Source organism: Cyprinus carpio, chromosome A13, assembly GCF_018340385.1.
Source record: "Cyprinus carpio isolate SPL01 chromosome A13, ASM1834038v1, whole genome shotgun sequence".
Taxonomy (NCBI): domain Eukaryota; kingdom Metazoa; phylum Chordata; class Actinopteri; order Cypriniformes; family Cyprinidae; genus Cyprinus; species Cyprinus carpio.
The window spans coordinates 7,663,278-7,676,330 of NC_056584.1; the positions used below are offsets into that span (position 1 = coordinate 7,663,278).

General features: G+C 37.2%; 1 protein-coding gene across 2 annotated transcripts; it reads left to right on the forward strand.

Annotated features, from left to right (window-relative positions):
- Positions 1 to 1,033: 1,033 nt before the first annotated feature.
- Positions 1,034 to 12,939, forward strand: LOC109069771 (atlastin-2-like). Of its 2 annotated transcripts, XM_042768520.1 has the most exons (14): positions 1,034 to 1,231; positions 1,375 to 1,545; positions 4,374 to 4,714; positions 5,743 to 5,877; positions 5,965 to 6,069; positions 6,147 to 6,197; positions 6,280 to 6,336; positions 8,264 to 8,356; positions 8,433 to 8,571; positions 8,652 to 8,779; positions 9,519 to 9,575; positions 10,067 to 10,138; positions 10,492 to 10,923; positions 11,822 to 12,939. In XM_042768520.1, exons 2-14 carry the CDS (start codon positions 1,473 to 1,475, stop codon positions 11,939 to 11,941), a joined length of 1,803 nt encoding a protein of 600 aa, XP_042624454.1. In that variant the 5' UTR covers positions 1,034 to 1,231; positions 1,375 to 1,472; the 3' UTR covers positions 11,942 to 12,939. The 2 variants fall into 2 exon arrangements, with proteins under 2 accessions (XP_042624454.1, XP_042624456.1); XM_042768522.1 differs by lacking the exons at positions 1,034 to 1,231; positions 1,375 to 1,545 and adding an exon at positions 1,724 to 1,861.
- Positions 12,940 to 13,053: the final 114 nt, after the last annotated feature.

Here is a 13,053-nt window from a genome sequence, read left to right on the forward strand (position 1 = left end):
TCTATTGCGTTTCTATAATTTGTGCACATTTTAAAATGTTACAGGTGTCTTATTGCATGATTGCATTTTTTGGGTAACACTTTTCAGACTCATTTTTGAGTCTTCTCCTATTTCTTTCTTTCTTTCTGCACCATGGCAAGGAATAAGCAGCAGAGAAATCAGTCACAAACACAATAACGATGGGCTGAATGCATAAAAAAAACCGATTGCTCAGACAGGATTCACAGATCAACCTCTGAAATCAAAGTTACAACACGGCATTATAAAAGACTACACCTTGAGTTAATGAACTACAAAGTACCGCCCACCGGAGTCCGCTGGAGTTGTACTGCCACCGTCTGGATCGGAGCAGTACTGCGCATAAATACATGCGGCCCATTAGTGCTGCTGCTCTGATTTTGTAGGCTAATATGCATGTATAAACCATTTTAATTTAAACTTTAAACGTTGATTTTAACATGCATTAAACTTATAAAATTGATAAAAGTTTTAATTAAAAAAAGTACGTTGCACATGAATAAAAACTATTAAAAAACAGACAATGCAATTTTTTCTTTTGAAAATGAATTCCATCATAACAACTTATCTCCTGTCTTGTAATTCTTATCTAGTTTACTACATGAATACTATAAAATAAAGCAATATTTGTGGGATTTGAAGAGGACCATTAAGTGCAGCAAGCTGAAGATCTCATAATATTAATCTAAAATACTAGTTATAATGAAATTCAGTAACTACAACACTATATTTACAATAACATTCGATTAATCACTAATTATTGTATATTTATTTGGTTTAATTTAGCAGTGTAATTTGCTGACAGCTTTGTTCGTTCATTTCCTCTTGACTTTCTATGTATTCGTCATTATTTATTAATTTTCATTAATGAACTATTTTGTGACATTCTGACCTGGAGGGTTATAAAACGGGCAACACATGCAAATGGATTTTAAATGTGTCAGTCTAAAAATAGACCAGTCCTAGATATGCGGTGCCTCTGAGAGATCCTCCTTTAAATCTGCACACCTCTTTTTCTTTTAGTTTCTCGGAGAAAATGGCATAAGTCTGAGACAACTATAATGTTTTCTTTCTTTGTCTTGGTTTTTTTTTTTTTTTTTTTTTTGAACTCCACAAATTTGTGTAAAAACGTGAAGACCGTTCTCTCCAAAGAGTTCCAAAGAGCGTCTTGTCCTTCAGTGGAAAAATCTGACCGTCTGAATAAAGTCGCACGGTCAGTGCCAAACAAATTTGATGACTTTTTTGATTAGTGACATAAAAATGCATTATATGCATTCCTTATATGATATTTTCTAGTACGAGCTGTTCTCCTTCTTATTTTGTCATCCACACTGACAAACCCATCTTGTTTCCCAGACATCTCTGACTGAGTGCATTAAGTGGACCTGTTCAGTGCGGTCTGAGGGAAACTGGGGCTGCGCGACGTCACGCAGCGAAGTTTGAGCAGATCCAAGATGGCGGAAGACGGCGGACCGAGGAATCGGCGTTTCTCCGCGACGAAACCGAAATGCTACAACTTTGCTGAAGGTGACAGCCTCATTTCATGTCGTGTAACATCGGGAAGCCGTTCTTCACAAACTTATTCTGGTTTCCCGGTGCCCGTTTGTTAGTTTGCGTTAGTTTCTTGCTTTTAATGAGCGGTTAAAAGTAAAGTAAACGGGACGTGAACTCGTGTTTTATCTGGGGACGGTCGAACTTGAGCAGGTGTGAATCAGTTCGCGCCAGAAAGCGGATCTGAAATAGTTTTCCAGACCTTCCGCGCTTGTTGACGCGCGTCGCTGGCGTTGAGAGCCGCGTGAGAGTTGAAGAACCTGTCAGTGAGACCATAACGGTTTTATGCGTGGTATGTCCACTCCCGGTGCATGTTTATCGCGAAACGGCGGAGTCTCGGCGGGTTCTTACGTTATTTTTATGCTTGCTATTATTAGATGGCTTAATTAGCAAACTTTGGAGCCAGTCTTTCTTAATTTCTCGCTGTCTCGTCGTGGTCGTTCAGTATGCGTTAAGCATTAAACTCCAATACTATGGAGACTCGTTAGTGGAAGTGTATTTGTAAGTTCTTCTGTTTTTCGCTGAGTTCTCCAGCTGCTGTGTGATTGACGAGCTCGTGCACGTGCGCGAGCGCGCGGTCCGGTCTTCAAAGATCTCGCGCGCCACTGGAACTAATGAAACTTTGGCGAATACATTCATTGTGCCTCTCGCATGCTCTCTTTAGCTTTAGGGTGATGGCTGATGTCCTGTGTGTTTAGTCTCAGAACTTACCAGGGTAATTTGCCATGTAAATTTACTTTTACTTAGGGCTCGGCTGTGTACATTAAACCAACATGTGGTGATGTTGAAGTGGGAAGGACAATTATATCAAGTTATCTTTTTTCTGTGCAAATATGTCAGTCAGTTTATGATCTGATAAGACATGAGCAGATGTTCGTGTCTGATTTGTATGTCTTGTCTGTCTGAAGTTATGTATCTGAGTTTATGGTCCACATCAATGAATATTGGGCCTTTAAATGGCTTATAACAATGTATAGCTTACCTGGTATTATTTTGTAAAGATATCAACAATTGTACTTTGGAATTATTCAGAGCAAACATTTCGTGGTACATGTTTCAAATATTATTTTTGTATTTATTTTAGTGTTTGTTAGCATTAGCACTGTAAATAACAGCAATGCACAACTATGTCTTTATTAACTTAAATGAAATTATGAAAAAATGATTAATATAAATATATTGTTCATATTAGCTAATACATTACCTAACAAATGCAACCTTATTGTCTTGATATCCTGTATCATTTTATGTCCTGGCATAAGGAACAGGTTTATTTAAAGTTATAGTTTACTATAAAGTATATTGTAATTTAATATTATAGTATTTTGTATCACTTCTCTTTTCATATTTCCCCCTTTATGAGTCTAGTAACATCACACAAGCTCCGTTCCACTACATTACATAGTCAAGCTATGTTAATTAATGTTTTAATATATCACTCAAGTTTCTATATAAATGGATAAACAGTGCTGGGAAGTAACTGAATGCATGTAATCTGGATTAAGTAATCAGATTCCAGCTTTTAATTAAGTACGTTTTAAAACGGTCGTAATCAGATTACAGTTACTTTTTTATGGATTGCATGGTTACATATTATTCACACAATGGCAGTAAACTATTCATAATTTATTGATTCGCACTCGTTCTTTTTTGTCAGAAATATTTCAAACCTGGAAGACTTTGGCGTTGCAGTGTCATGTTTTCATTTTTATTCATGTGTTTGCTCATAATGCAGGGATTTCTCCTAATGTTTTTTTGTTGTTGTTGTTGTTGTTTTGTGAGCCGAATCCCTTTGACATTAAATATTTAGCCCCCTTGAGAGTTCAAGAATTTAACAGCATATTTGCATGTTCATTCATGCTATTAGCCGATTATTTAGTCTGGCCGACTTGAGAGCGTCACAAATCTGAATTGACTTGTACTTTCAGCAGTTTTGCATGGACTGTCCCCTCCCCAGTGTGTCCTTGGTGTGTGTTTGCTCACACTGACACTGCTTGACTCTGTTCCAGGGGCTCTGCTCGGCTGGCCGTGAGCCTGAGGAGACTACAGCGAAGGGGAGAGAGGGTGTTTGTTTTGTGTTACATGTGTCTTAACCCGAGGACAAAAATTACCAAATTTAGCCCTGTGGCCGAAGGGATCTAGGCTTATCGCAGCTCATGGATAAAGTGCATGGGGTTAAAACAGAGACCCACACTCCTGGAATAGAAAGTGACCGCAGTAATGAGCTGCTAGTGAAGTGCTAAAAAGCAAAGCTGCAAACGTCAGAAAACCCATGTCTGATCATCAAGGACTGGGTCTCAGTGCGTGGATTCTTCTCATCTATGCTTTTTTTGGGGGGCTGTTTTGGCCAGTATTGCACAACAAAAGAGGACACCGTGACAGATGCTGAAGCTGCAACAATATATATCGTTTTTAAAATTATTTAAATGTACAAATTGCCAGTGTTATTTTAGTATTATTTGTTATATAGAATGTTATAGTTTTATTAATATTTTGAAATAGCTTTTATTTTTATATTTTAAATATATAAATATATTTAATGTGTATATTTTTAGTAATTTATCTGCTACTTATGTGCTTACTATTTAAATTTAATTTATTTCCATATTAATTTTGGTTCAGTTTTATTTTTTCAGTTAGTAATTTTAGTGCTTCAACTTAAACTAAATAGAAATTAAAATGTGAAATTTTTAATTTTTCCATCTAATATTTATATTTTATTTTATTGTAGCTTTATTGCAGTTAACAAAATGTTTTTAATAGTTGTAGTTAATGATAATAACCCTGTTTTTTCCCTACTACAGATGTGACCGGTGTGGAAGATGTCCCATTGTGCCGCCCCGTTGAGGTGAAGAGCTCCCTGGAGGCCCAGCGCAGCTCTGATACTAATGGAGTGGCACCGTGTGCTGTAGAGGAAGAGCTTGAGCCGGAGGAGGACTCGGCTCCTGAGGGGGCTCACCCCATCCAAATTGTAATCACCAACGAGGACGATCATAAGTTTGAGTTGGATGCTGCTGCGTTGGAAAAAATCCTGATGCAGGAACATGTGAAGGATCTCAACGTGGTTGTGGTGTCTGTAGCTGGCGCCTTCCGCAAGGGAAAGTCCTTCCTGCTGGACTTTATGCTGCGTTACATGCGTAATCAGGTTAGAACGAACCCCCTTCTACTAATCTAAGTGTATGAGTAGCTGAAAAATTGTATTGAACTGAATTGTTTTTAGTGTGATGTAACTACTCACATTTTATTCTTTTTTTCTCCATTTTTAAACTTCTTTTAATTCACTTTAGTCGTATTTTAAAAGCTTATATTTCTTATTTAGTTCCTGTTCGGTTTCTAAATATTTTTCAACGGTCCTCAAAACATTTATTTCGAGAATTGATGAGAAAATTGTGTTGATCTTAACTGAGTAAATTCATTGATCTGTCATTAATGTAGATCCTAATTAGATAGTAGAAAGTACTTCTATCCCCATTTTAAGTTTCTCTATTTCACATGTTGAGAAAAATTACACATTTTATTGTTTAGGTGCAAAGTCAGTCTTTTACTAAGCAAATGGTTATAAATATATTTTCTTCCCCCAATGTACAGGGAACATACAATGACTAGTACAGGCATTTTTTATTTTTTTTTTATTTTATTTTATTTTTTACAGAAAATCAAGAACATTATAATATTAATATATGGTTGCAAAATTGTTACCGTGTGTGTGTGTGTGTGTGTGTATTAATATATGTTTGTATATTTGTTATAGTGTGTGTGTGTGTTTGTTTTTTTGTTTTTTTTAGTTAGAGTTCTTTTTTTGTGTGTTTTCCCTGTTTTTACAACAGCTATAAACACTCTAACAATATACAAAATAACAGCTAAATTTAAAAAGAAAGTATTGTGCCTTTTTTGTGAGGACCGTAAAACTACACGTCTTTTATGTTTTATTGTAAATTTTTTGTAAGGACCGTAAAACTATCTCACACATCTGTTAAAAGTAAGTGAATTATCTGAATTATCGTTCCTGAGAACAGGTTCCTGATGACTCCTATCACTGACATGTCTTAACTTGTGGACTGCGTCCTGCATGTTTAAAACCAGCTAGGTCACATAGATATGTGCATACATGCTTTATTAGGTACATTTCAGGACATTCACATGACATTGTCCTTTGTCTGTGTGTCTTTGTAGTCATCTGAGTCATGGACGGGAGGAGACGATGAGCCGCTGACTGGTTTCTCCTGGAGGGGAGGCTGTGAGAGAGAGACTACAGGAATCCTGGCCTGGAGTGAGGTGTTTGTTGTGGAAAAGAAAGATGGAACTAAGGTGGATGGCCGTTCACTTGAAGACGTGTATTATGTCACTGTAAAAATATGTTGACTGTGTGATAAATCTAACCTCTGTGTGTCTGAAGTGGCTGTTCTGCTGGTGGACACTCAGGGAGCCTTTGACAGTCAGTCCACCATCAAAGACTGTGCCACAGTTTTTGCTCTGAGCACCATGACCAGCTCTGTGCAGGTGTGTTGAGGCACATTAGTGGGGGTTAAATAATCATATTAGCATATTAAGTGACCAAAAAATCTTGTTTGTTTTAGGTTTATAATCTCTCTCAGAATATCCAAGAAGATGATTTGCAGCATCTCCAGGTAGCAGCTTTCTTTGTTGGTGTACATTGTCAGTTGATGTTAATAGTGTGTGTGGGACAGTAACATCATGCATCTTTTATAGCTTTTCACAGAATATGGTCGACTTGCAATGGAGGAAATCTATGAGAAACCATTTCAGGTAGAAAAGCTGATCATTTCCAATTCACAGCCATTACTGAAGAATCAGAGCATTTGTTTTGATGGGTTGTATTGCTGTGTTTTATATTGCTAAAAAAAATATCCCCTCAATATGTATATAAAACAATTCTGGGTGGGGCAAATACTGACTTTTAACAAAAATGTATAAATTCAGACATACACTGAATCACTGTGTGATCTTGGTCCACTCTTCCACTCTCTTCCATAGTTTGGAAGCTGTAGTTGGTTTGTTAGCCTTAACTTTGTCACCAAGGATTTTCCAGAGATTTTTAATCGGGTTTTCATTTTCAATACCCTGCCATGTATCTGTATAGGAGGCCCAACTTCTACTGTAGAAAAAATCCCCCAAAACATGACACTTCCTCCTCCACCTTTCACTGACTTCTTTATGCACTCAGGGTTCAAACAAAATGTTTCCCATCAGACCCACATAAATTAAACTTGCTCTCATCACTAAAGTGAACTTTGGATCAGTTCTTCTCTCTCCACACAACATGCACCTCAGCAAAGCTGTGTCTAGCCTTTTGAAGCTTGGTCACTGCATAGTGCGCTTTCAGTTTGACTTCACTTAAACGTTTCGAGACAGATCCATACCCTGTTCAGTGCTGAACTGACAAGCAATTCCAGCTGCAGTGTTGAACCGATTCCACATTGAGAATCTCCGTGTTATCCTGTCCTCTCGTGCATTTATCTTATGTGGACGACCAGCTTTTTGTGGGACTTGTATTAGTGTCATTGTAAAGCTGCAATTTTCTAGAAATCACAGATTTGGAATGACCAACTTCTCTTGCAATGGCTGAAAGGGTCATCCCTTTAGCCTTCATCTGCACCACCTCCTGTCGCAGGCTTTCAGTCATCTTAGAGCGGCCTGCAATCTCAGTGAATATTAGAGAAATTCTTTCAGTTAAATAGGCATTGCCAGATAATTAAGGAAATTAGCACCAGGTGCCAGATTAACACCAGTAGCTTGGAGGCATCTGTAAGTGTTTTCTAATATTCAAATATCTCATTTAGGTGTTTTATACTGTGCTTCAGAACACAATTAATTTATGAAATATGCTTAATATGCCCTTCCCTTCATTTTTGGTTTGCTTCAGATTGTGCTATGAAGTGTGTTTTTTTTTTATGAAATTGTAGGTTGTTCTCTAATTTTGATATCCTCTGTGTGTATTATTATTATTATTATTATTATTATTTGTGAAAAGTTTTTTTCAGTTTTTCAACAACAAAAAAAAAGTTGTATTCAAAGTTTCATTTATTAAATTGATCAAAAGGGACTGTAAAGACATTTAATATTACAAAAGATTTCTGTTTCCAGCAAATGCTGTTCTTTTTAATGTTTTATTCCTTAAAGAATTCTGGGAAAGATGTTTTCCCTCAAAAATATAAGCACTACAACTGTTTTCAACTTTGATAATAAAAATAAATGTTTCTAGAGCAGCACATCATCATATTAGAATAATTTCTGAATGATCATGTGCCACATTTTATTTTATTAGTAAAATATATATATATATATTTTTATTAGTAAATATAAATAAAATAAAACACTTAAATTAATAATATTTAATAACATTACTGTTTTTTGGTCAAATACAGACTTTGTGGCCATAAAAGATTTTTTTTTTTTAATAGTTTTTGTAAAGTATAATGTGATGAAACAATCATACCAGTGGCCATAAAAGATTTTTTTTTTTTATTGTTTTTGAAATACTGTTAATTCTGAGGGATCATTTTCTTTATTCTCTGATAGAAAATAAATGAGCTATTTCCTGAATAAACTGGGCATATGAGCAATCATTGAGTTCATTGAGAAGCATTCTGTTTGAATTTTTTTTTGTTGTTGTTGTTTTTCTAATTGTGGGAATAAACCTTTATCTTCACGTTTCTTCTTTACTGTCTTCCAGAAACTATTGTTTCTGATCAGAGACTGGTGTTACCCCTACGAGCATGGATATGGGCTTAAAGGAGGGAATTGCTTCTTGGACCGGAGACTACAGGTGAGATGAAGCGCAGATGAAGACGGCTTCAGCATGTTGAGCGGAGTGTGAGTTACGTTTTATTTGTTCTCTGTAGGTGAAGCAGAATCAACACGAAGAGCTACAGAATGTTAGGAAGCATATTCACAGCTGTTTCTCCAGCATAGACTGCTTTCTGCTGCCACATCCAGGTCTGAAGGTGGCCACCAACCCTTACTTTGATGGCAGACTGAGAGGTCAGTACGGATTTCTCTCAGACACAGACACGCGCACGCACATTTCAACTCTAGGCTCATCATAAACTTGTTTTGTGCAGACATTGATGATGAATTCAAGAAGGAGCTGCAGGATCTAGTGCCTTTATTGCTGGCACCAGAGAACCTGGTAGAGAAAGAGATCGGTGGAGCTAAAGTCACGTGCAGAGACCTGCTGGAGTACTTCAAGGTCAGATTTGATCAGTTGAGCTGCAGGAACAGCTGTAAACACAAATCAGATCAGGCGTTAATTGTGTCAGGATTGAAACTAAAGAGGCTCTGTTAAAGTGTTCCTTGAGGTTTGTGCAGCAAAGGATGAGAGTCTTTATTGATACTAAAGCAATAAACTTCTATTTCATTAAATCAGTTACAAGTGTTGCACCAAAATCTTGGCCACTGAAAATTAAAAGCAAAGTCCGCTTAAATAACAGAACATTTCGATACAGTACTTACTCCTGTAACATGGTGTAGTACAGCAGTACTAGGTAAAATGATGCTACCCTCGCGTGACGCTTACATGCTCTGATAATAATAGCTTTGTAAGACTTTACACCATCATCGAGTACTTGTAATAACTTCTGATTGTGATCTAATGTTGATTTTGAAGTTGATGCACTCTTTGTGTGTTTTATAACGGATTGAATACTACACTGGCTTATCATTTGTCATAAACATCCTGAAAATACCTTAAGCTGGCTGCATAAAAACACATACAGAAAATATGAGCATCATCCCACCGAACATTCATGTCAGTTGTCTTTTTACAGTTGTCAAGCAACATTAATGTAGAGTTGAGCTGTTGTAAGATCACTGTTGTGCTTTTAATAGTGTCATTGAACATGGCTCATCCAATCAGATTGTATATCCAGAACATTTTCTGCTTTATGAACATCCAGTATAAGACAAATGTTTATTTTCCTTGTTTGTAGGCGTATATTAAAATCTATCAAGGGGAGGAGCTTCCACATCCTAAATCCATGTTGCAGGTATGTTGCTCTCAATCTTTAATGTCACCTACAGTGTTGTTCATGTTTATGTTATGTTGTTTTAAGTGTTTGATGTTACATATAGTGACACATTTAAAATGACTATAACAATAATGTTTTCTATTTGAATGTATTTTATTCCAGTGATGCAAAGCCACATTTTTCAGCATCATTACTCCAGTCTTAAGTGTCACACGATCCTTCAGAAATCACTCTCACCCTAAATCCATGTTGCAGGTATGTTGCTCTCAATCTTTAATGTCACCTACAGTGTTGTGCAGCTTAATGTTTGTGGAAACTGATCAATGTTTTTCATGATTCTTTTGAATAGAAAGTTCAAAGAGCAGCATTATTGAGAATATTTTTTAGTAACATTTTACATGTCTTTACTGTCACTTTGTCCTTGCTGAGTAAGTGTAAATTTTATTTTTTAGTTAATTTTTCTGAACTCAAACTTAGTTTTAAATGCCCACTGTGCCTCTTTTACTCAGGCAACTGCTGAAGCGAACAACCTGACAGCTGTCGCTGGAGCGAAAGACACTTATAACAGAACCATGGAGCAGGTAGAGTTACCTTGAGCTGCTAGTTTTTTCATCTGTTTGACAGAAACTTGCTTATAGACCAATTGGAAGAAGTGTGAGAAAAATGCATCCTGCATATGAAGGTTCTTTAATTTCTAAATGGATCATGAATGGAGAGGGACCTCAGTTCTCTTTAAATATAGCAGAAGCGTGATGTGAGATGAGCTAGCCTATATAACTGAAAATAACAAGGCCATTGCACTAAAATAGTAGGTTTGGCCTAGATAACTCAAAACACAGAGATGCCTGTAATGGTTTAATCATTTCTGCAATACATGCATCTGGTGATTAGGAAAAGGTTTTGAGCTTGTATTTTTGTTGTGTGTATGTCACAGGTATGTGGAGGTGACAAACCATACATCGCCCCTGTTGACCTTCAGCGCTATCATGAAGAGTTTAAGGAAACCTCCGTTCAGCAGTTTAGCGCAGTGAAGAAAATGGGCGGCGTGGAGTTCAGTCAGCGCTACAAGCAGCAGTTAGAGACGGAGCTGGATGAAGTGTACACAAATTTTGTGAAACACAATGAAAGCAAGAACATTTTCTATGCAGCGAGAACTCCAGCCACCCTGTTTGCCGTCATGTTTGTTACCTATATGGTCTCCACAGTAACAGGTTTCATTGGGCTATCGGTAATCGCCGCTCTGGCCAATCTGGTGATGGGGGTGTCGCTGATGTCGTTGTGTGCCTGGGCGTATGTCAGATACTCAGGAGAGTATCGAGAAGTGGGTGTGGGGATAGACCTCATAGCAGAGGCCCTGTGGGAACAGGTGAGTTATGCTTCCTGGATGTTCTTCCACATGTTGCTTGGGTCCATGCTACAATATCCCATCCATCACATTGTTTCAGTTGCTTCCTGTCGTCTTTTGTGTTCATCCCATTCTATAAACCATTCCCTTCTAGTCTTGTCATAACCCCAATTTCTAAAGATGAGAAAGTAATTTGACCTCTCATTGACAGCACTTGAGATGACGGGGGCCCATCAAGCTCATATATATATATATATTAGTAGAAACCTAAAAGATTTCTGTTCCTGCCATTGGAAGTGCATTTTGCCAAGACTTTTATGCTTTAAAAAGTTCATAAAGACTTTGTAAAAGTAATCCGTGACCTATCCTTTTAAAGGATTTGAGAAACACACCTGACCTTAAAGCGATAGTTCACCCAAAAATGAAAATGTGATGTTTATCTGCTTACACCCAGGGCATCCAGGATGTAGGTGACTTTATTTCTTCAATAGAACACAAATTATGATTTTTTTAACTTCAGCCGTTGCAGTCTCTCAGTCTACAAAGCTTGTCAATGTTCACAGAATCTATGAGAAAAAAAAAAAAAAACATGCACAGAAAAATCAAAATTAAACCCTGCGTCCCGTGACGATACATTGATGTGTAAAGACACAAAACGATCGGTCTGTGCAAGAAACTTAACAGTATTTATATTGGGTTTTTTTTTTAACCTCTGATTCACGCAATGTCCAAACTGTTAGAACTCGTGTTTAAGGCCGCTTCACAGCAGCCTGCATCATCTTCTTCTTCTTGTGGCTTTATGCTAGGGATTTGACCCTCTGACCTGTAAACAACCACCCAGAACACCCTAGCAACCACTTGTTCAGACAAGCGCCATTCAAGTGTTCATTGTTGTTTTCCCCTTCCTCGTTGATTCTAGGTGCTGAAGCCACTTACTGAGCAGTACATGGAAGAAAATGTCCGACAGACTGTTGTGAACTCTATAAGAGCCACGCTAACAGATCAGGTGACACAAGCTACAAAGCTGAAGACCAACTGACAGTTTGCTGTGCCTTATCTTCCCCGTGTTTGAACAATCACTGCTTTTATGTTGTGTAGTTTTTGTGATGTTTGGTCATGTAGACTCTAACCAAAGTTTACAGCATCATTTTCCCTGACCAACACTCTTAAAAATAAAGCTGCTTCACGATGCCATAGAAGAACCTTTTTGTCTGAATGGTTCCATAAAGAACCTCTCCGTTTCACAAAAGGTTCTTGTGGCGAAAGAAGGTTCTTCAGATTATAAAAAGGTAAGAAAAAGATGGTTCTTTAAAGAACCTTTGACTGAATGGTTCTTTGTGGAAACAAAATTGGTTCTGCTATGGAATCGCTGTGAAGCACCTTTATTTTTAAGAGTGAATATACACCCGACATGCTGACTGACACTGTATCAGTAACGGACATCAGTACAAATGCTTCAGGTTTGATCATCAGGTATGCATGCAGCTTTGGATTTCTCTTGCTTTGAGGGATTATTCAGGGAAGCACTACAAATGTTTTACAATCTGAAAGTTTTGAACACTAGATCTTTAATCCCTTATGTGCTTAACGGTTGAATTACTGCTCTCAGTGAATGATCCGTAGCATTTTCCATTTTGCCTTCTAGCACAGTTACTCAGTGTGAAAACGTAATAGCATTTTGCTGGATTTCTTGTGAGGTATTTTTAGAGCCTTTAAGGAATGCTGAAGTTGTAAATCCATCCATGACACCCCTCTATTGGGCCTCTTTCTGTACAGTGTTGTTTTAAACTGTATCATAGTTTCATGCATGTAAATGAGTGTACAAATATCAGCTGTAGATCACGAGAATTTAATTTACAATATTTTGAGATGAGTATGAATGTGATACTGTATTTGCTTTTGTCGTACTTCAGAGCACCTTTCATTGTGCGCAGTCTTCTGACACAGGGGGTGCTCATAAGAAGACTTGATTTGTCAGTCTTTTAAGGTTATGCATGTAATTTATTTTTTAAATGATTAAAATATTTTAAAATGGTGTTTCTGGCTCCTTCAGGATTATTTAGGAAGCTACTGGTTATGTTTTTGCTTATAAAGACAGCAAAAAAAGCTTATGTTAACAACGTTAATTTTTGTATTCAAGTTAATTACATT